The 24,074-nt window shown below is 44.8% G+C and overlaps 1 protein-coding gene across 3 annotated transcripts in view; it reads right to left on the bottom strand.

The window, feature by feature from the left end:
* PPP6R2 (protein phosphatase 6 regulatory subunit 2) overlaps positions 1-24,074 on the bottom strand; it is a 4,227,669-nt gene that overhangs the window by 3,245,163 nt on the left and 958,432 nt on the right. For all 3 annotated transcript variants that reach the window (XM_044088566.1, XM_044088567.1, XM_044088565.1), the window contains exon 4: positions 11,738-11,924. In XM_044088566.1, coding sequence (XP_043944501.1) covers positions 11,738-11,924 — 187 coding nt within the window. The remainder of the gene's footprint in view (positions 1-11,737; positions 11,925-24,074) is intronic.

Here is a 24,074-nt window from a genome sequence, read left to right on the forward strand (position 1 = left end):
GAGGGGAGGCAGAAGGAATGGATTCCTCTGCATCTGAATTCTCATAGGAAGATAGGGGCATGTCTTCATAATCAGAAACCTCAGAGTCATTGGACTCTTGGTCAGATATAGCTGCTGGGGACAAGTCTCTTTTTCTTTTAGCAGGAGAAGGCTGGCTTCCCCTAATGAGCATGATAAGGTCTTCCCCCATTTTAAGCATCTGTCATTGTGGCAGGGAAGCAGGCGCTTGAGTTAGGGTCATTTCTTTAGGCGTAGCTCGTATTCTTGGCCTTAGAAACTCGGTAGTTTTAGAAAGAACTAAAGACACAAAAGAAGTCGTCGGTTCGTGTCGAATATCGGTAGTGCGAAGAACTTCCTCAGACGCCAGTGCCTGCTCAGTGGCTCCGGACCCATCCAAGGTAGAGATATCCTCAGGTTCAGTAGTCAAAGAAGTGTCTCGTGGCATACCGGACTCCTAACAGGTCTCAGTAGTGGCCTGTGAATCCATCAAAGCGGGCATCAGGGGCTGCGAAAGCACCTCACTGAGAACCGGAGAACTGGCGACTAGCTTAACAGAAGCGTCATTGGCAGTTTTGGACCTGTGCGGTCTGTCCCTGTCTATATCCTTAAATTTTTTTTTAAAAGATCCGTAGTTGGATGACTTACCGAAGCCATTTTGGAATACGGAGATTGAGAACTAAAGTATTTAGCTACAATAAGGACCTGACAACGAATAGTTTGGGTGTTGAACAAAGCACATAACCAGCAGCAAGGTACGTCGTGGTCTGGGCCTAAACAGGTGACGCAGTAAAAATGGAAATCTCGGTCTGGTATTTGCTTTCCACAGGTGAGACAATTGTTAACTTTTTCTGACATCGGTTGGAGCAAGAAAAAAGGATCCCCAATGGGATACGTAGCTTTAGAAGACTTCAACTTCAACTTCGGAAACGAAAAACTCAGGTAGCAGCCGACCAGCACTCATGCGAACTGCTTCTGCTTCGGGCTCCTCGGCAAAAAAGAGTGATGTAATGGTGTCAGCTGCCTGTTTTTATACCTCTGACGACCTGATGTCAGTCCTGAAGCTACAGCAACCGACGCAGAAATACTAGCCTCTGGTATTCGGGCCAACTGAGGGCTACCCCTGGCAGGATAACCCAACTGTGATGACTGCAACAGTGAAACACAAAGAACATCATGTGGGGTCTTTAGAAATGGAAAGGAGTAAATCTCATAGAAATAAATGGAATTTGTGTGAACGACATATGTAGAATAATGTTCAGGAAGATAAGTGAAATTTAAGCGAAGACAAAAACTGAGAAATTTATGTAACGTTGCAGTGAATGAAACTTATTAAAAAGAAAACATGTATACTGTATGAGAGTAACAATGGAAATTTTTTTATGATGTGTTTTCTTTTCTACTAATAAAATACATATTCATATATAATGTAATATTAGCCACTCTAGTGGTTGAATAGGCAAGTGAATAACAAAATCACTGGAAATATGGTCTCCCTTGTGAATTCAAACCGCCATTATATCTAACAAACTGAGACATGTTAAAGACTGATGCAAAATGCTCCTTTACTGCACTCAAAGCAGGAAGCTCTGAAGGAAAAACTGCCATTCAAGGAAACCAAAAAAAAAAGTTTTACCGGATCTGTATGGCAACGGAAATGTCCACATATACCAACCTTCCATGCCAACTGTTCCAGATAAGAAGAAATGTATGATCCCATACCATAAAGGCATTTAACCATACCATATAGCCAAAAGAGATGGGCAGAAAGTACAGTTGTGTAAACTTACCATAAATGCAGATGTTACGAGTGTATTCACTGTTGCAGTCACCACATTTGTGTTATCCTGCCAGGGGTATCCCTCAGGCGGCCCGAATACCAGAGGCTTTCTATTTCTGCATTGGTTGCTGTCGCTCCCAGACTGACGTCAGGTCGTCAGTGGTATAAAATCAGGCAGCCGACACCAAAACATCACTTTTTCTTGCCCTGACAGGAGCCCCCAAACAGGGAGCTAGGTTACTGACGGAAGAACACTACCAGTAGAAAGTAAATACCAACAATTCCCTGTAAGGAAAGAAGCAGAGAGAGAGAGAGAAGGGGGATGGTGGGAGGAAAACAGGACTGCAACAGTGAAAACACTCAAACATCTACATTTATGGTAAGTGTACACAACTGTTCTATGTTCTTCGTGTTTCACTGTTGCAGTCATCATATTTGGGTTGATTCCCAAAGCTAAAGAAAAGGGTGGAGGCAGTCAAGAAGAGTGGGGGCTTTCTAGGATGCCCTGCAAGACTGCGGTCGCAAAGCCTGCCCTGGATTTGGAGAAGACAGGCAGGTGGTAATGCTTGATGAAGGTATGAACAGATGTCCATGTTGCAGCCTCCAGGATGTCCCTGGTGGAGACCCTTCTGAGAAAAGCTGCAGAGGTGGAGGTTGCCCTGGTGGAATGTGTCCTGACCCTCTTTGGGGGTGGTTTCCCGTGCTGTTTGTAGCAGAAATGGATGCAGTGTGTTATCCATTTGGAGATTGTTTGTTTGGATATGGCCTAGTCCTCTCTGCCCCTGCTGCGAAGCTGACTAGCAATAGATCAGTTTTTCTTAAAGATTTAGTCATGTCCAGACAGAATCCGAGCTGTCTCTGCACATCCAGAGAGTGCAGAATCCTTCCCCCTTGTTTTGTGGGTTAGGGAAAAAAGTGGGCAAATGAATGGACTGGTTGAGAGCCATACTGGACACCACTTTAGGCATGAAGGATGGGTTAGTCCTGAGGGAGACCCTGTCAGCATGGAAAATGATGAAGGGCTCTACAGCCATGAGTGCTTGTAGCTCTGATACTCTTCTAGCTGAAGCAATAGACAGAAACAAGACTGTCTTCCAAGAGAGGAATTTTAACTCTGCTGAAGCTGCAGGTTCAAAGGGGGGTAAGGGTGAGTTTTTCCAACACAAAGTTAAGGTCCCAAGCTGGGGTAGGAGCTCTTCTGGGTGGCCTAAAGTTGTTAGCCCCTCTTAGGAACTGCTTGATGAGAGGGTGTGAGAAGAGAGGTGGCGCTGTGCTGTAATGAGCAGAGATGGCAGAGGCATGAATTTTAATAGAAGAGAAGGACAGACCCCTGTGTAGTAGGTCTGTTAGGTAATCCAGGATGAGAGGTAGGGATGGCTGTGCAGTTCTGGCTCCCTTAGCCTGGATCCAGGTGCAAAACCTTTTCCAGTTGTTACCACAGGATTTTCTAGTACTGGGGCGTCTGGCCTCACATATAATATCTAGGACTTGTTTGCTTAGGTTTGCAGCTTGAAGGAGAGGTCAGGGAATAAGCCAGGCTGCCAGGTTGAGGGTTTGCAATTGTGGATGCATGAATTCTCCATTCCTCTGGGTCAGGAGTGTTGGGATCTGAGGTACGTGCCATGGTGGCAGGGGTGACAGGCTGTGCAGCAGTGGGTACAAGTGCTGGCGGGGCCAGTCTGGGGCTATCAGGATTGCCCTTGGTTTTTCCTCCCTTATTTTGAGCAGTACCCTTGAAATGAGTGGTAGAGGGGAAATGCATAGACCAAGAGCTTTACCCACTGGGAGGATAGAGCACCCACTTTCCAGGCCTTGCTGTGAGGCTCCCTGGTGCAGAATTTGCTGAGCTGATGACTGGAGTGGGAGGCAAAGAGATACACTTTTGGGGTGCCCCATTTCTAGGTTACAAGAGTGAAGGTTCTGTGGTCTAGCTGCCACTCGCGTGGGTCTAGCAGGTTTCTGCTTAAGTTGTCTGCCAGAGAGTTTAAAGAGCCTGGCAAGTATTGTGCTGGCAGATGTAGCTGCATGGCTGAGTCTGTGTGCCAAAGGGTGATGGCGAGCCTGCAGAGAGAATAAGAGTGAGTCCCTCCCTGCTTGCTAATATACTACATCACTGTGGTGTCTGTTTTGATCAGTAGAGGCCCCGGGGAGAGTAAGGGTCTGAAAGCTGTCAGGGCATGCTGAACAGCTAGCATCTCTTTTTGGTTGACGTGCAGATGTATTTGATTTGGGCTCCGATGGCCCTGAATGCACCTGTGTGCAGGTGTGCACCCCAGGCATAGTCTGATGTGCCTGTGGTGAAAGTCTGGGCGGCATGGGGTTGTGAGAAGGGAAATCCCTTGTTGTGGTTGCATGCTCCTGCCCACCAAAGAAAATCTTTCCTTAGACAAGGTATCAATGGTATGATAGTTTCCAGGTCTTGACAGTGTTGACACCAAAGGCTTTTTAGGTAACATTGTAGTTTCCTCATATGCAGTCTGGCATACGAAATGAGTAGAATGCAGGAGGCCATGAACCCTAGAGCTTGCAGGATTTTCCTTGCGGATAACTGGCTCTGATGGCTAGTTGAGAGAAGTAGCTTGTCAGGTAGCCTTGTTTTTCTGGAGTAAGGAATGCCATCTGGGATGCTGTGTCCAGGCTTGCTCCCAGGAATTAATTTCTTTGTGTGGGTACTAATTTTGATTTCTTTTCGTTGATAGTACACCCAAGGGAGGTCAGTAGGTCCTTTACAAAGGTCAGGTGCTGTAACAGCTTTTCCTGTTTGCCTGAATCAGGCAATCGTCTAAGTAGGGGTAAATTTGAATATTTCTTTGTCTGCAAAAAGCAATGTCTGGAGCCAGGCATTTTGTGAAAATTCTGGGAGCAGTGGATAAGCCAAAGTGAAGTGTAGAGAACTGAAAGTGCATAGATCCTGCCCTGAAACGTAGATATTTCCTGCAAGATTCCCTGAATGGGATGTGTAGGTAGGCCTCTTTTAGGTCTAGGGTGGCTTGGAAAGCACAGGAAGCTGCTTTTGGAGGGTGAGCATTTTGAATTTTGGTATCACCAGAAAGGTGTTTAGAATGGATAGATCGAGGAATGGGCACTAGGTACCCTCTTCTCTGGGTACCAGGAAGAGTCTGGAATAGAAACCTTGGCCTATCTGTTCTGCAGGAACATGCTGTATTGCCCTCATGGAGAGCAGGGAAAGGACTTGCTTTTTGGCCTCTGCCCACTGGTTTGCAGGAAGATCTCGGAACTCTTGAGGGGTTGGGCAGGGTGTAGAAATAAAATTTGTAACCCTGGCACACTATGTTGAGGACCCATTGGTCGTTGATAATAGAGGCCCAGTGGCTTGCGTGGAAGGAGAGTTTTCCTCCTAGGGGCACAAGCAGGTGGAAAGAGGTAAGGGGTGGAGGTATAAAGTCATTGTGAGTTCTTACCATATGGCGGTGGCTTTGCACTCCCTGTTTTTGAAGGGGAGGAACTCCACTGCTTAGATCTCGGCATTCCCTGAGGCTGCTGTCTGGGCCGTCTGCTTCCCATGGGTCTGGCCTGAGCTGGCCTGTAAGGGGCAGGAAAGGACCAGTGTTTGGAGGAGCAATGCCTACTGAACCTCGGAGGCTGGACCTGTAAGAAGCCTTTAACTGTCTGCATAGATTTAACTTTTTCTTCCATCTCCTCTTCTGCCTTGGTGCCAAATAAATTGTCTTAGTTCAATGGTGTGTCCAATAATTTGGATTTGACATGGTCTGGCAAGGTCTTTTCCTTAAGCCAAGCATGCCTTCTAAGGTTCACAGGTTGGTACCAGGCTATCGGCCTTAGGGCCTATACAAGCCTAGCCTCAACAATTCCCTTGCTATTTCTTCCCACACTATTTACTTCCCTGGACCCCTGTCTAGCAGGGCAGCTGACGTGATCCTCAAGGTTAATTTCCTTTCTCCCATCCAATCGTCAAGGTTCCTTTTGAAGAGGGCCAAAGAGGTGCTCTGCTTGACATGTATGGGCAGTCTATTCCAGAGCCTGTCTGGGGAGTCTCTGGGTCAGGAACCTATCCTTCGAGCATGTTTTGTTTATTGTGATGACAAGGTTTAGATCCCTGGAGCGTGTGGCTATGAGGGATTAGGATTTCTTTAAGTGTAGCATGCCCAACAGCTCTGGGTTTGACATGGCCTTGTATGTTAAGCAGAGATCGCCTCTGAGTAGACGATATGTGACAGAGTATAGCTGGAGTTTAAGGCAGTCAGCGTAGGGCATCTGCTTTAGGCCTGTGATTCTTTTAGTGAGGTATTTCTGCGGCCTTTCCAGTTGTTGCAGATGTCTTGAGAGGTACATACCAAACGGGGTGTTGTTGGGTCTAATGAGGTATAAGTACAGTGGGAAAATGACCTCCTTTTTTCTGGATGAAAAGCCCTTAGTGATGAAGTGTGTCACACAGATGGATTTCCTGACTGTTGTGGTGATGTGGTTATCGAAGGTGAGACCACTGTTCACCTGTGTCCCTTATCACATTTTTGGTGTTTAGTGTACTGCCACCTATGTGGTAATTCACGGGTACAGGTTTTTTCCCAAAGGGGATAACTATACATTTCTTGGCATTGAGCTTGAGCCCATGGCTCTGGCACCAAGCATCTGTTTCTGTAAGGCCCTTTTGTAGAGTATCCACATCATTTGGAGATTCAATAATGGCTCCCAGTTTGCAGCCATCTGAAAACTTTGTTAGCCAGAGTCCCTTAGTGTTAGCTTGTACTTCAGAGAAGTAGATGCCGAACAAGAGTGGTCCCAGGACTGAACCCTGAGGTACTCCACTTGTCTGGAGCTGGATTTGGAGTCTGCTACTTTTACAGTGTGGGTTCTGTCAGTAGGCCAGTTGGCAACCCATCGAGTGACATAGGGATTAATGCCCAGCTTAGTAAGTCTATCTATGATTCCAGAGTGGGGGATGGTGTCAAAGGGCTTGGTGAGGTCCAGATAAGCTGTGTGGACCGCCTTACCCTCGTCCACGGCTCTGGAGACTGCTTCGAAGAAGTCAATCAGGTTCAGGAGACATCGGCCCTTCACGAATCCAAACTGGGTGGGGTCCAGTGTTTGAAGGTTGCCAATGTCTTTGTTTATAAGTTCCTTGATAATATGTTTCATGGCCTTGCAGATCAGGCTCATCAGACTGATGGGGCGGTGGATCCCCTCTTGTGGTGTGGGATAACTGTAGCTGCGCGCCACTCAGTGGGTACGAAACCTGAGGTGAGGCTATGATTAAACATGACACTTGGGTGAGGTACCAGTTCAATTTGTAGTTCATGTAGTACACAGCCCGGGATGTCATCTGGTCCCATGGATGCTGTATTCTTAGCTTTGGAGAGTGCGTTTTTTTACTTGTGTGGCCATTATTACCGGAATTTGGCAATCTTCCGGTATTGAGATGGGCTGTTTAGGGGGTGAGAGGTGGGTGAAGTTGGCACAGAATTGATCTTCCAGGATAGTGGCAATATCCTTGGGATCAGTATATTTAATGCCATTCTGTTGTAGCTCAGAGCAGATCTGAGCATTGCCATTTAGATTCTTGACATAGTTATAGAATGCCTTGTGGTTGTCTGGGGAATCTTTGGCAATTTAATTTTCAAAACTAGCTTTGGAGAATTTTATGAGGGATCTCAGCTTCTTACTGAGGTTGGTAAGGACAGAACCAGGAAATACTGCCCTGCAAGATGCTTCTAGGGCGTCAAAGCCACATTGCAAGGTGTACTTAGTAAATTGACTTGCAGAATGCATTAGCTCTTGTAATTCTTTATTTTCTGCACAAGCAGGAAAGGAAGATATTTTCTGTTTAATGAGTTCCATGGTATGCTGCTGCTATTTCAGCATGTGGAACTGACAATTTAATGCTCTAATAGCAAGAGTAGCAGAGGTGTATACTTTTTTACCCCATCTTTCTAAAGCTTGGGAATCCCTGTCTGAAGGGGTGGGATTCTTAGCTGAGGTTACTTTAATTCCTTTAGGTCCTTGGGAGATGACCTCTGGGTCAGCAGTAGGATTTTTGAAAAGGAATTTGTGAGAGTCAGGGACTCTGTAGTACCTGTCACATTTCCTGGGAGCAGGAGGAAGGGTGTCAGGAGTCAAACTGGATTCCATAAAAACATCATCCACAATATCCAGGACAGGAGGAATGGCCAAAGGTCTGTGCTGTGGTAAATCTAAGAATTCCCCGAGTCTCTTTTTTGACTGAGGATAGGCTTGACATTCCCATTGGAAATGCTCCCTTAAAGTATGAAGAGTTTCCCCAAATGAAAAATCCTCGGATGGAATGGCAGAAGGAATGGATTCCTCTGCATCAGAATCCTCATAAGCAGAGAGGGGTTGCATGTCTTCATATTCAGAAGCATCAGAGTCATCAGACTCCTGTTCAGATAAAACTACTGGGGACAAGTTTATTTTTCTTTTGGAAGGGGTAGCCTGGCTTCCTCTAATAAGCATAATAAGGTCTTCCGCCATTTTAATCATTTGAGATTGAGGCAAGGAAGCAGGTGCCTGAGCTTGGGTCGTCGTTTTTTTGGGCATAGTTCGTACCCTGGGCCTTAGAAACTCGGTAGTTTTAGAAAGAACTGAAGACGGGAAAGAAGTTGTCACTCTGTGTCGATTATGTGTAGTGTGAAGTACTTCCTCGGAAGCTGGTGACTGCTCACTGTCTCCAGACCCATCTAAGGTACAGACATCCGCAGGATCCTTAGTCGAAGAAGAGTCTCAAAGCATACCAGACTCCGAAAGGGTCTCGGTAGCAGCCTGTGAATCCACAGAAGCGGATATCAGGGACTGCGAAAGCGCCTCACTGAGGACCGGAGAACTGGCGACTAGCTTAATGGAAGCATTGTCAGCAGTTTTGGACCTGTGCGGTCTGTCTCTGTCTTTATCCTTACATTTTTTTGGAAGATCGCTAATCGGATGGCTTACAGAAGCCATATCGAAATTCGAGGATTGTGAGCGAAAATATCTAGCTACAATAAGGGCCCGACAATGTATAGTTCTGGCGTTGAACAAAGCACAAAAGCGACAGCGAGGGACATCGTGGTGTTGGCCTAAACAGATGACGCAGTAAGAATGGAAGTCTCGGTGTGGTGTTTGCTTTCCGCAGGCGAGACAATTGTTAACTTTTTCTGACATCGGTTAGAGCAAGAAAAAAGGATCCCAATGGGGTACTTAGTTTTATAAGACTTCAACTTCAATTTGGAAACGAAAACTCAGATAGCGGCTGACTGGCACTCGTGCAAACTGCTTCTGGTTTGGGCTCTTTGGCAAGAAAGACTGATGTAATGGTGTCGGCTGACTGATTTTATACCACTGACGACCTGACGTCAGTCCTGGAGACAGTCACTGATGCAGAAATACTAAGCCTCTGGTATTCAGGCCAACTGAGGGCTACCCTTGGCAGGATAACCTAAATGTGATGACTGCAACAGTGAAACATGAAGAACATCAGCAAGGCAAAGCTTCTGAAATCCCACATTTCAAACAGAGCAAACTCATGCCACGGCAAAAGCCAAAGAAAACTTACACCAAATGGAATGTTTCACCCTGACAGTCAAGTGCAGCCTTCTCTTCTATCTAGACCAAGGAGACTGGAGGAGAGCTAGGGCTGTGTGACACTCAACTATTCCTCAAGATATGAAAAGTAGGGCCTCCAAAAGGGTACAGCCAAGGAAGACATATCTAAGGCCCTGCCTACTGCTCTTACAATTAATAACTGGATGTTCCAGAGATACAGGATGCCAGTGTTTGGCCAATCAGCCCCTTTAGGGCACAACAGCTTTATTACACAAGATAACTAGTAGTCTGGCATCAATGAAGTAGAGCAATTCTGTATGTCAGTTATTAGGAACCAATCAAATGCTTACAACAATGGGAAGAAACTGGAAAATGGAGGAGAGACAAGTTAGTTACTGAGGGAAGGGGAGATGCTTAGCTCTTCCAGGAAAGTTATATCAAATGAGCTGAGCATGCACTGCATGCAAAGTCTTGTCAGTTAAAGACTGATTTTCCTTAGCTAGTCAATGGTTCAAAAACAGGACATGGGATGCTATCAAAGCAGGAAAAAGCTTTAACCAGACACAGGCCCTGGCAGGTCATGTTTCATGCTATTTAGAAGGCATCCTGGGATATTGTCTGGGCCCACTGATGCAGTGTTCTTGGTCTTAGAGAAGGCATTAAGGACATGTTCCCTAGTGATAGTAGGGTGAGTTATATTTGATATTTCCTGAGAGGAAGGTTGAGGGGGGACATAGGGGTAACGGCGATGAATTTATCAGCCAGGAGGTTTGCTGACAAGAGTGAGAAATACACATTTTTTTCTTTCTGCCTGGAATTTTATGGTTATCCATGGAATCAAAGCAAACTCTCCCTTGCAATGGAATGAAGTCCGTGTCCATCACTAGTTACATCCGGGCCTGATGCAAGGAATATAACTGGGGAAACTGCACAGTTTTCTTAAGTAACAAACGGGTTGAACTCTGGATTGCACCACTTCTATAAGATCGGAGTGTGACATGAATCTTAAATCCTCAGCTCTATCATACCACTTGAGCAGCATCTCAGAGATTCTGCCCAGTGCGTCTCTTCCCTTCTTAACAACTCACTGCCACACACATTCTACCTCTCCAAAAAGGGGATATATGCATTTGTTCCTTGTTTATACATTTTACTGACTCAGGTTTCCTTCTGCAGCCATCAGGGCAGAACTGCATGTTAGCTCCAACTATCTGAGCTAGCACCTTCCTCTCCAATTGTGACCAATTACCTTGAACCACGGAAAGCGTTACTGCTGTAAGGTCCCAACTCTTCAAATAAACAAAAGTCAAGATCCAAGACAGATTCAGCCACAGGAATAGGAAAGTCACCTCCAATTTGGGGGAAATTTCCAATCATAAATATGCCAACTACAGAGGAAATCATGACGGATCCAACTGCAAATAGTAAATGTACTTCATATTTTGTGTCATCAGTTCTGAGCTGATGATGACTTAACTGATTTGCATATAGACTTTTCCTGTGGAAAATTTTGACAATTGGAAGGCATTTAATAACAAAACAGTCAGGAATGCATCAGCAACTAAGGATGTGCTTTAAAAGCACAGGAATGCAGATATCCTTTGTATATGCATTCTGAGACACTCACCTGATGGGAAATGTACCTTCTGCCACAAAAATGCATTCACACAAAATGCATAAATCACTCCAGTTATGTATGCATCAAGATGCAACTCGGATGAACAAAACAGGTCTGTGCACAGACTAATAAAAAACAAAAAAGGAGACAGGAAAAAATTGTCGAACCACGTTTAATAAATTGAATTAAGCGCATTCGTCCTGCTACAAATCTCATCTTTTATACAATTAATCAACACTTAATTGACCACCAATTTAGTAGACTAGGATAGAAGAAAATCCTTAAAATCATACAAGACTTGAAAATATTACCATAATATAATGTTATATATAATAAAAATGACAAAACATTCTCATTTTAAGACAACCCAAAACATCAGCAGCATTATTTCAAACTTTGTGTTGTTGACCATGGGGATTTGAGATTCAGAGGGGGGCCTATTGACAATCAACTAGAATATACTTGTGCTTAAATGGTAGATTAAAATGAATGCCTCTGAACCCCCTGGACTAAATGAACAAGTGTCATTAAGTAGTGTGCTTAGGCTGAAAGCTTCCTATTTTATGTAAATATGTTTTGGGTCATTTTTATTATATATAATGTCATACATACATAAAATGTATGTTATGGTTATATTTTCAAGACTTGTATTATTTTAAGGATGTTCTTCTATCCTAATTGACTAGATCTGTGCACAGAACAATGAAGGAAAAGAACTTAGCAACACATTTTCTGTTTTTATAACCTAAAAACATGGTGTTTTATATGAAACCTGATTTAATAGTAGCTGCAATATGGTTCAACAAAGTAATCATTTTGATTCCTACCTGTTCTGTTTTTCTAGCAATGAGACTGCTGACAGTTTTGCTGAAGAAACTGGCAAGTAAAGGATTAAGAGGCTTTTCCTGATTCAGGAAATCATACAATATGTTCAGGAAGGTCTCATTTTCACACAACTTATCATTTACTTGTGAGACATCAGACGTTAGCAGCTCACAAGCAGTGTTGGGATATCTGAGGAAAGAAAAGTTTATGCTGTATTACAAAGCAACAAACAGGCAGAACAGCAGCACAGCACAAATAAGTCTACTGATACTGATAAGACATAAAAAAGGAGCAAAGTCACATGTGCAGCTCAATGAAATGTCATAACTTTACTGTTCTACAAGCTAAACACATGACAAAGTGCACAGTCTCAATTCCAAGAAGGAATTAAATTTCTTTGTATGTGTTTACCAGGGCAGACCACTGATACCAATGATCCTGATTCAGTCTCAACCCAGATTTACAAAGTACAAGAACACCAATAATACAATGAAAGCAAACAGTACAATTCAACAAACCACAATTGTGCGTGGGTAAAGCAGGATTTACCCACAGTTGATGTAGTTTAATCATGACCACCAAGTCTTAATGATTAAACAACGCCAACCGTGGGTAAATCCTGATATATCCACAAACAGGAGTGGATTATTGCTTTTATACAATGACATAATTTAAGAAAGAAATTGCTTACTTTTCTTAAATAATGTCTTTGTATAACGGCACTTTGGTCTTCTTCCATGTTCTTCCTTGTTTTCTGTTCCCATGCTTGCACAGTACATCAGTGCAGAGCAGACCAAACAGAGAAAAGAGAAGTTTTATGTTTAAAAAGTCAAGATTTTATGAGGGCCAGTGGAAAAATAGAAAGAAAATCAGGTGCATTTCTTTCTTTAGTTTTGCAGAACGTACTTTATTTTTATCACATTTTGCTGTTCTCCTAGTATATGCTAACAGAAAGTCTATTTGCTCAAAGGTACTGCAATGGTCAGATTTTTTTCTACTGGTATATGCTCGATTTATAACAGGCACCCTGGTTGAGATGTCCAATCAGTGTGCTCATTTCTGAAAAGCAATGAGCAGTCATTGTATACTACAACATTTAAGGTAAAATGAAATGCATGTAACATGAAAGACCTGCATGCAATTATGAAAGTACAGCTGTGAAAAACTTACCATAACAGTAGATGTTCTTCTCTTCACTGTTGCAGTGTTCTTAACAAAAGGGATCCCCTACCAAGGGTAGCCTCAACATCTGGCTAGTATACCAAAGCCTTAGATTTTAGAGACATTGTACGTCACATGTATAATAACCCTGCTCAAGACGTACAGCATAAAGGTGATGTACGGGCATACATACCTCAGAAAAGAAAAACCCCACCAAGGTACATGTGCATCCAGGAGGAGGAAAAAGAAAAGAATCCCTGGCCAGGAAAACAGAAGGAAAAGAGCAGAAAAGAAGGGGGAGGAGAAAGGGAGCAAATACTTCAACAGTGAAGAGAAGGACATTTGCTGTTATGGTAAGGTTTTACACAACTCTGTTATGTCCTTCCATACCACTGTTGCAGTATTCTTTACAAAAGGGAGAGTACAAAAGCTCAAGAGGAAACTTGGAAGGAGGAAGACACAGAGGAGTCTTCTAGAAACCCATGCACGATAACTCTGGCCAAACCATATCTTGCTCTAAAAACATTTAATTTATAATGCTTAGTGAAGGTATGAAGAAAAGTCCAAGCAGCATCCACAAGGATGGAACTGGTTTCCAAACCTTTGAAAAAAGCACCAGAGGAGGCAACAGCTCTAGTAGAATGACCTGTTACAGAGGTAAAAAGACATTTTACATATAAGGAGTAACAAAATGAAATGGCCATAGGGATCCAGAAGGAAATAATTTGCTTAAAACAACCAAACCTAGAGATCTGGGATAAAAAGAAACATTTGCTTGGATTTCTGAATGGGCCTAGTCTCATCCAAAGAATACCTGAGCTATCTGTGCAAATCCAAAGTGTGAAGAGCCTTTTCACTAGCAGACTGCTGAGAAGGAAGAAAGGAGGGCAAATTAATGCACTGATTAAAAAAAAAAAAAAGTTATGTTCTTACATTAATGCTCCATCTGAGTTGTTGCTTCATTTGTCTTCAACCTGCGGGTTTCAGATCTAGCCTCGGATCTGACTCTGCCACTTACTCCAGCCACAAAGCCGAAAGCTGAATCCATCCTCTCCTACCCATAATTCCCCTCTCTCCCTCCATCCTTCAGATCGAGTTTGCTGCTAGAAAAGTGTAATCACCACCAAAACACAAGTAGATGTTATCCACACCATCGACAGAAAACCTCAGGGCTTGAATGACACAGGAGAGGGAAGGCCCTGAGTCACTTCGGCCAGATTCTCCCAGGATCTGAGGAAGGGGAAAAAAGGGTGGGAAAGGTAGAAGATAGATGAAGCAACAGCTCAGATGGAATGTTATGGCAAGAACATAACTTTTTATCTGAAGTTATTAGTTGGTCTTCAACTTGTGGAACAGAGTCCACAGCTACATCACCCCTGCGTGGCCCTCATGGAACGATACTCCGAGGCACAGCAGAGCCAAATGAGGCCTTACTCCTGGAACAGATATTCAACTTCTAATGGGATGTGAAGGTATGACTGGATGCCCACGTAGCTGCTGAGCAAATGTCACCAACAGGCACGCTGGACCAGAAGGCCGCAGAGGTAGATACTACATCAAGTAGGATGGGTCTTGACATGATTAAGAAGAGGAATGCCTTTGTTGGAATATGCCAATGCAATACACTTTGAGATCCAGTCAGCTAAGGTCACTTTTGTGATAGGTCTACCTAGTCTGGAAGGAGCAAAGGAGACTTTAAGGCTGGTCTGTTTTTCTGAAAGATTTTGTCCTATTCAAGTAAAAACACAGCTGTCTATGAACGTCAAGTAAATGACGTTTGCATTCCACCCTGTTTTGGAAACTGGGAAAACAGGCAAGAAGATTAATCACTTGGTTAATGTTGGCCTCTGAAGCAACCTTGGGCATAAAGGAGGGATTAGCGCGAATAGTGACTCTGTCTTTGTGGAAAACCAGACAAGGGGGTTTTATGGATAAGGCATGAAGTTCCAAAATCCTCTTAGCAGAGGTGATAGCTACTAAGAAGGCCGTCTTCCAAGACAAGAACTGCAAAGCAACTGTGGTCACTGCTTCAAAGTGAACAGAAACCAGAGCTTGTAACAGCAAAGTGAGGTCCCAAGGGGGTGTAGGATCCTTGACCGGAGGCGAAAGTAAGAAAGGTGCCCCTCAAAAAAGCCATACATATTTTAATGGACACCAAGGAAGAAAAATCTTCACCAATATGGAAATTAAAGATGGCTGCCAACTGCACCTTGACCGTGGAAAAGCTAGCTCCACTATTACAGACGCGAGCCAAATAATCTAAAATAGCTGAAACAGGAGGTGTGAAAGGGTCTGACTGGTGCTGTTGAGCCCAAATAGAGAATCTCTTCCATTTACTCAAGTAAATTTTCCTGGTGGAGGTTTTATGAGAAGCAATTAAAATCTTCTGAATGGGGGAAGATAGCCATCACAGGAAGTGGTGTAGGCAAGAGGCCAGCTTCAGGCTGAGGACGTCTGGGTATCAGTCCCTCGAAGGATGAGACAGAAGATCCAGAAGGGGATAGACAGTCCAGGGAGGACACACATGGTGAGACCAGAGGAAGAGAAAGAGGCCAGAATGGGGGAATAAGGATGACTTTGCAGTTCAACCTCTGAGCTTTCAGGAGGAATTTGGGGATCAGGGGAAGAGGAGAATATGTGTAAAAGAGACTGTGGGGCCAAGCATGGATGAGAGTATTTCTGGGAGACAACCCCTGTGGGGGGATCAAAGCAAAGTACTAGCTGCACTTAGTGTCGGAAGGAGAGGCGAAGAGATGGCAGCAAAGTTGACACCATTTGTGGAGGATCATGTTCGCCATTAATGGATTGAGACACCACTTATGAGGCATCACAATGGTTCTGCTGAGCCTGTCTGCTAAAATGTTAGACTTTCCCAGAATGTGCATTGCGACAAGAAAGCGGTTGGAACAGACTGAACACTCGTACAACCTCATGGCTTTTCGACATAAGGGGTAAGACCTGGTTCCCCCTTGTTTGTTGATATACCAGAAAACTGACATTTTGTCTGTCTGGATAGCAATTGTTCCCATGGGAAAACAGGCAGGAAGAGCTTGCAATGCTAAAAGGACTGACTGCATCTCCAGGACATTTATATGCAGATTGGTCTCTAGAGTGGACCAGGCGCCTTGGAACATCTGACTCAGCCAATGCCCTCCCCACCCTAGCTGGCAAGAGTCTGTGGTCACCGTGGCCTTGGAAGAAGAGGGAAGGAAGGGATGTCCTGAGTACAGATCCTGAGAGTGAAGCCACCAAAGAAGAGACTTCTTGCAGACTCAAGAAAGTTTGATGGGGTAGTCCAGGGGTAGCTCAAGGGGGGACCATTGCACGCTAAGGTCCACTGAAGTACTCTCATATGAAGGTGTGCAAGGGGAAGAAGAGTCATGGTTGTCACCCTCAACCCCAACACTCTGAGGATAAGAAAGGCAGGGACAGGATAATCGGTGAGAATCTGCCTCACATGTGACTGGAGCGACTGAACTCTGTCTGGGGGTAGAAAGGCCATGCACTGAATTGTGTAGGAGTCAATGCTTGGTGGAGGTAGTGAGGAGCCAATCGTCCAGATAAGGAAAAGTACAGTTGTGTACACTTACCATAAATGTACATGTTCGAGTGTATTCACTGTTGCATTCATCACATTTGGGTTATCTGCCTGCAGGTGGCCCAAAGCTAGCCTGAATACCAGAGTCTTGGGATTTCTGCGTCGGATGCTGTCGCTTCTTCCATGACGTCAGGTCGTCAGGGGTATAAAACATGCAGCCAATGCCATTACATTAGTTTTTCTTGCCCCAGATGTCAGGTGCCCCCAAAATAGGAAGCAATTACATGGTATGGAACACCCTCAGCAAAAAGCAAATACACATGATATAAGATATGCCAAACAAAAGGGATAGGTAAAAGAAAAGAGAAGTCGGGGGCTGGAGGGAGGGTAACCAGGGCAACAACAGTAAATACACTCGAACATCTACATTTATGGTGCGTGTATACAACTGTACTAAGTTCTTCGTGTTTCACTGTTGCAGTCATCACATTTGGGTTGATTCCCAAAGCTAAGAAAGGGTGGAGGTAGTTAAGAAGCATTAGGGCTGGCGATCAGGCCCTGTAAGACTGCTGTGGCAAATGCAGCTCTGGATGTAGAAAAGATAGGTAAATGGTAATGTTTGGTGAAGGTGTGTACAGAGCTCCAGGTTGCAGCTTCCAGGATGTCGCTGGTAGGGACTCCCCTGAGGAATGCTGTAGAGGTAGATGCAGCCCTAGTGGAATGTGTTCTGATCCCCTGTGGGGTAGGTTTCCCATGGTGTTTGTAGCAGAAATGGATGCAGTATGCTATCCATTTAGAAATGGTTTGCTTTGAAATGGTCTTGCCCTCTGCCCCTGCAGCAATGTTGACTAGCAGCTGGTCAGATTTTCTGAGAGGCTTAGTCCTGTCCAGATAGAACCTAAGCTGCCTGTGCACGTCCAGGGAGTGCAGGATGCTTTCCCCTTTATTCTGAGGATTAGGGAAAAAAGTTGGCAAACGAATGGACTGGTTTAAAGCCACACTAGACACCACCTTGGGCATAAAAGATGGGTTAGTTCTGAGGGAAACCCTGTCCACATGGAAGACAACGAAGGGTTCCACTGCCGCAAGGGCCTGCAATTCAGACGCTCTTCTTGCTGAAGTGATGGCTAGAAGCAAAGCTGTTTTCCATGAAAGAAATTTTAACTCTGCGGTAGCACCAGGTTCAAAAGGCGGAAGCGTGAGCTTTTCTAATACAAAGTTAAGGTCCCAGGCTGGAGTGGGAGCTCTCCTGGGGGGTCTTAAATTTCTGGCTCCTCTCAGGAACTGTTTTGCCAGAGGATGAGAGAAGAGGGGTGGATCAGTATTATAATGAGCTGAGATGGCAGAGGCATGAATCTTAACTGAAGAGAAGGATAGGCCCTTGTGCAGCATTTCTGTTAATTCATCTAGTATATGGGGTAAGCTGGGCACAGTAGTGTCCCTTCCCTGGGATTGGCTCCAGGAACAGTATCTTTTCCACTTTTCCAAATAGGATTTTCTAGTACTTGGCCTTCTTGCCTCAAGAATGACATCCAGCACCTGCATACTAAGGGTTGCTGGTGATGAGTTCAGGGGATGAGCCAGGCTACAAGGTTCAGGGTCTGTAGCTAAAGATGCAGAACCTAGCCCGCCAGCTGGGACAGTAAGGTAGGAGTCTGAGGCAGGTGCCATGGTGGCTGTACTGTCAGACTTCGTAAAAGTGGATACCCGTGCTGGCGTGGCCAGTCTGGTGCAATCAGGATTGTCCTTGGTTCGTCCAGTTTGATCTTTAGTAGAACCTTCGAGAGGAGGGTGAAAGGCCTAGATTGAGAGGCTTTCCCAGGTAAAGGACAGGGCATCCACTTTCCAAGCTTGGCTGTGGGAAGTTCTGGTGCAATATTTGCTCAATTGATAGTTCTGAGGGGAAACAAAAAGATCCACCTCTGGTGCCCCCCACCTGTTCCTCAAAAGCTTGAATATTTTGGGTTCCAGTTTCCACTTGTGTGGGTCCATGAAATTTCTGCTTAAGTCTTCTGCCAGTGAATTTAGTTTGCCTGACAGGAATTGAGCTTGCGGGTGCACTTGGCTGCTCAAGGCTGTGCTCCACAGAGCCATGGCTAATCTGCAGAGTGGGTAGGAATGGGTCCCCCCTGCTTATGTACCACATAACTGTGGTGTTGTCTGCCTTTACAGATAGTTGTCCTGAAAGAATAAGATCTTTGAAGACTGCCAGAGCATTCTGTACAGCTAACACTTCTTTTTGATAGATATGCAGGTGCCTTTGCTTTGGGCTCCATTTGCCCTGAATGCACTGCCACTGCCATGTGAGCCCCCTATGAATAGTCTAAAGCGTCTGTTGTTAGGGTTTGGGGAGCAGGGAGTAGAGTGAAAGGGAGTCCCTTGTTGTGGTTGCAGGCCTCTGCCCACCAAAGGAACTCTGTCCTTAGCCAAGGAATGATAGGAATCATTGCATCCAAGTCCTAAGAATGTTGACACCAGAGACTTTTTAGATACCACTGAAGTTTCCTCATATGCAGTCTTGCATATGGAAATAGTAGAATGCAAGAGGCCATGAACCCTAGGGCTTGCAGCATTTTTCTTTTAGAAAGCCGAGTTTTGGTGGCCAGTAGACTGAAGTAGTTTGTCAAACAAATCTGTTTCTCTGGAGTGAGGAGTGCCATCTGGAAAGTTGTGTTCAAGCTTGCTCCCAGGAATACAATCTGTTGGCTGGGTACCAGCTGTGATTTCTTTTCATTGATGGTGTATCCCAGTGAAGTTAGAAGTCTCTTTACCAATGCCAGGTGCTGTAGTAGCAACTCCTGACTGTCCACCTAAATCAGGCAGTCGTCCAAATATGGGTACATTTGAATTCTTCTCTGCCTGCAATATGCAATGGCACTTAGTGAACACCATGGGCACAGTAGATGAGCCAAAGGGAAGTGCAGAGAACTGACAGTGCATACAGCCTGCTCTGAAGCGTAGGTATTTCCTGCAAGATTCCCTTATGGGAATGTGCAGATAAGCTTCTTTTAAGTCTAGGGTTGCTAGCCAGGAATCCTTGGCTAGCATAGGAAGCAGCTGGTGGAGAGTTAGCATTTTGAATTTTGGAACCACCAGAAAGGTGCTGAGAATACACAGATCCAGGATGGGACACCAAGAGTTTTCTTTTCTGGGTACCAGAAATAGTCTGGAATAAAGACCTTGTCCCCACTGTTCTGCTGGGACAGGATGCATTGCCTTGATACTGAGAAGAGAAAGTACTTGCTTTTGGGCCTCTGCCCACTGGTTTGGGGGGTGGTCTGGCCATCTGCTTAGGGTTGGGAGTGAGTGGAAGCGGAATCTGTATCCCTTGGAAACAGTGTTTAAGACCCATCTGTCCAGGGTAATGTACTCCCAGTTTTTGGCATGCAGGGCAAGTTTCCCTCCTAAAGGTACAAGTACTTGGGCAAGGCTTGGAAGAGTTAAGGATAAGTCATTGTGCAATTTTACCATAGGATGGCGGCTTACTACTCCCTGTTTTGTACATGGGAGCACTCCATTGCTTAGATCTGTGCATAACCTGAAACTGAAGTCCTGGTGGTCTGCTGCCACTGGGTTTGGACTGAGGAGGCCTGGAAGGGACTGGAAAGGACCAGTTTTTAGAAGGCCAATGCCTACTGAATCTAGGTGGCTATACTTGTAAGAAATCTTTATCAGTTTGCATAGATTTAGCTTTCTCCTCCATCCTTTTGAGGACGACTTCTGCTTTATTGCCAAATATATGCTCTTGGTTTAATGGTGCATCTAGTAGTTTTGCTTTGACATGATCTGGCAAGTTTTGTTCCTTAAGCCAAGCATGCCTTCTAAGAACAGACCCAGTGACAGCAGCCCTGCAAGATGCTTCTAAGGCATTAAATCCACATTGCAAAGTATGTTTACCAACTTGGTTAACAGAATGCATTAACTCTTGTAAATCTTTCTGTTCTGCACAATTAGGAATCAACATAATTTTATGTTTAATTAGCTCCATAATATGCTGCTGATACTTTAACATATGAAACTGGCAATTTAAAGCCCTAATGGCAAGAGTAGCAGAGGTGTATACCTTCTTATCCCATCTGTCTAAAGCCCTAGAATACCTGTCTGAAGAGGCTATGATTTTTGGCACTTGTAGCCTTAACGCCTTTAGGTCACTGGGAAATGGTCTCTGGATCTGCAGTAGGATTCTTAAAGAGGAATTTGTGGGAATCAGGTATTCTATAGTACCTGCTCGGTTTCCTGGGAGCTGAAGGCAAAGTATCAGGAGTAAGGCTGGATTCCAGAAAGACATCATCTACAATTTCCAGAACAGGAGGGATAGCTAGAGGCCTGTGCTGAGGTAAGTTTAAAAATTCTGAGTCTCTTTTTGGACTAAGAGTAGTCCTGGCTCTCCCAGCAGAAATGCTCTCTAAGGGTATGCAACATTTCAACAAAAGAAAAATTGTCTGGAAGGGAAGCAGAGGGAATAGAATCCTCTGTATCAGAATCCTCATAGATAGATAAGGGTATGTCCTGGTAATCAGAAGGATCAGAGTTATGGGACTCCTGATCTGAAGAATCAGAGGGAAAATCAATTATTGGTCTTTTTGAGGGGGAAGGCTGACTTCCACTAATTAAAATAATGAGGTCTTCAGCCATTCTAAGCATTTGTTTTTGAGGCATGTGGGCCTGAGAATGTGCTTTGCTCGCCAGTTTCATAGGCATAGTGCAAACTTTAGGCCTGAGAATTTCGGTATTTTTGGTTTGAAATGAAGTCGTCGGTTTAATATGAAAGTTGGAAGGCCTGAATACACCCTCAGAAGCTGGTGCCTGCACAGCGGCTACAGACCCATCAAAGGTAGAGTCATCTGCTGGTTCCACAGTCTTAAAAGCATCTCGCGGCATACCAGACGCCGAATGGGTCTCAGTAGAAGCCTGCGAATCTGTAGAAATGGGTATCAGGGGGTGCGAAAGCGCCTCACTGAGTACCGGCAGACTGGCGACCAGCTTAACGGTAGTGTCATCGGCAGTTTTGGACCTATGCAGTCTGTCTCTGTCTTTATCCTTATGTTTTTTCAGAAGATCGGTAGTCAGATGGCTTATCGAAGCCATTTCAGAGTAAGAAGATTAAGAGCGAAAGAATTTAGCAACAAAAATAGCCAGACGATGAATAGTTTGGGTGTTGAGCAAGGTACAAAACAACAGCGAGGGACGTCTTGGGTCTGGGCCTAAACAGGTGACGCAGTAAGAATGAAAATCTCTATGAGGTATTTGCTTTCCACAGGCAAGACAATTATTATTTTTTTCTGACATTGGTTAGAGCACGATAAAAGGATCCCCAACAGGGTACTTATCTTTTAGAAAACTTCTTCAAGTCTGAAACTTGAAAAACGAAAATTTCAGGAGGCGGCCGACTTGCGAACTGCTTCTGCTTCGGGCACCGCACAGCAAGAAAGACTGATGTAATGACATCGGCTGCATGTTTTATACCCCTGATGACCTGAAGTCATGGAAGAAGCGACAGCATCCGACGCAGAAATCCCAAGACTCTGGTATTCAGCCCGGATGAGGGCTACCTGCAGGCAGATAACCCAAAATGTTATGACTGCAACAGTGAAACATGAAGAACATCAAGCGGAATCCGAGTAGTCTCAGATAACCTGGGACTATTGCCATCACTTTTGTAAACATTCTGGAGGCTGTGGTGATTTCAAACGGCAGTACTCTGAATTGAAAGTGATTGGCTCCCAGCCGGAAGTGGGGGAACCTTCTGAGCACTTGTCCATCTTGATGCGGTAATACACATCCTGAAGGTCTACAGAGCACATTCAATCGTCCATCTGCAGCAAATGCAGACTGGACTGTATGGTGACAATTCAGAATTTTGTTTTGGCAACCGACTTCTTTAGGGAGGTGAGATCCAGAATTGGTTTGTAGTCCACCATTTTCGTTGGCACCAAAAAGAATCTGGAATAGATGCCCAATCTGCGCTAGTCTTGGAGGATGGGTTGGATGATTTTCTTCTCAGCAGCTTTGCGATTCTCTGGAGCTGCCACCTCCCTTTGACTGGGTGGCACATCGGTGAGGTTTCTGGAGGGTTGTGGGGATTGGAAGAATGAAATATTACCTTTATCGCCCAAATCAATAATCTTTTTTGTAGCAATTATTGTAGGACACAAGTGCTATCAGCACTAGACGTTCTATAAGGAAACAGCTCCAGTACGTAGTAATGATGACCATCCCCACTGGCAAGTCTACAGGTCAGTTTCCTGCACTTTCTTCAATTAACCTGGTGAACTTGGGCAATCTGAAGCAGTGTAGCTACTGTCTCATGTACAGACAACCCTCTCTTCTTACCTCCCAACACCCAGACTTGTGAGAGATGTGCTTATATCTCCAAACTGGAAGCCATGCACTCTCCAGCCAAGACCACACTAGCTGGTCAAGATGAGAAGGTCAACACCTGCACCACACCACATGGAACACATAGCCCTCTAGAACACCTACTATCACAGCCCTCACATAAAAAAAACAAACCACACACCCACCTTCGCAGAGGGTCTCAACAGAAATCTACCCAAACAGCAGAGACCTCCAAGGAAGAAACGCACTCGACCACAACAACACAGCACAAACCACATGAAACATAGCTCACCTACACAGTGTGCCCCTCAACCTAAGGCAAAAGAGCTTGACTAATATAATAATCATAGGTGACTCAATAGAGAGGCACACCAATGTCCCACTCACTAGGTTGAAGAAGGAGAAGGTAGCAGTCAACTGTCTGTCAGGTGCCAGAATCCGACACATAACTCACACATTCAAGTCACTCCACCACAAGAACAAGTATGACTCTGTCACTGTCCATGTGGGTGTGAATGACCTGAGATGCACCTCCCTGGACTACATGAAAAGAGACATGGTGGAGCTCTTGGATTATGTGGCCCAAGAAGGTATGACCCTAGCCCTGAGCAGCATCCTACCATCGCCCAGAATGATTCCACAGTTCAAACAGAAAATGACAGACTTCAACAACTGGCTAAGTTTCTGGTGTCATTCTAAGGGGATCCAGTAACTGTCTGCTTGGGATGACATGACTGACAAACCTCGATGCTTTGTCAGAGATGGCCTGCATCTGTCACCCCTGGGTTTCCGGCTACTGGTTAAGGCTCTTGCCTCCCCTACAGTGCCATGTTTAGGCGGTATTCCAAAGACCAAATTACCACCGTAACAACTATAAATAAATGCAACCTGCGGGTCATGCTGCTCAATGCTAGAAGTCTAAATCTCAAGACGCACTCACTTGAAGCACTCCTCAAAATGGAGAACATTGACATTTGTGCTGTAATGGAGACCTGGTTCAAAGCAGCAGAAAGCACCACTGTGCTACCAGGCTATAACTCATTCCTCACCTTTCGGCCCCAGAACATGGAACAAAGCACCAAAGGCGGTGGTGTCTCCATATTCATAAAAGATATGCACACCTCCAGACTAGTAGCCCAGCATATCGCATATGAGATACTCCAGGCAGAACTAACACTGGGTAAGACGGTGATTGAGGTCATAGCATGCTATAGCTCCCAAACCATGTCCCAAGACTCTCACATTCCTAAGCACCCTGGAAACTATTAAGAACCAGCTCAACACTCTCATACTAGGTGACT

The sequence above is a fragment of the Protopterus annectens genome, chromosome 11.part0, assembly GCF_019279795.1.
Source record: "Protopterus annectens isolate FY-2018-M chromosome 11.part0, PAN1.0, whole genome shotgun sequence".
In the NCBI taxonomy this organism is placed as follows: domain Eukaryota; kingdom Metazoa; phylum Chordata; order Ceratodontiformes; family Protopteridae; genus Protopterus; species Protopterus annectens.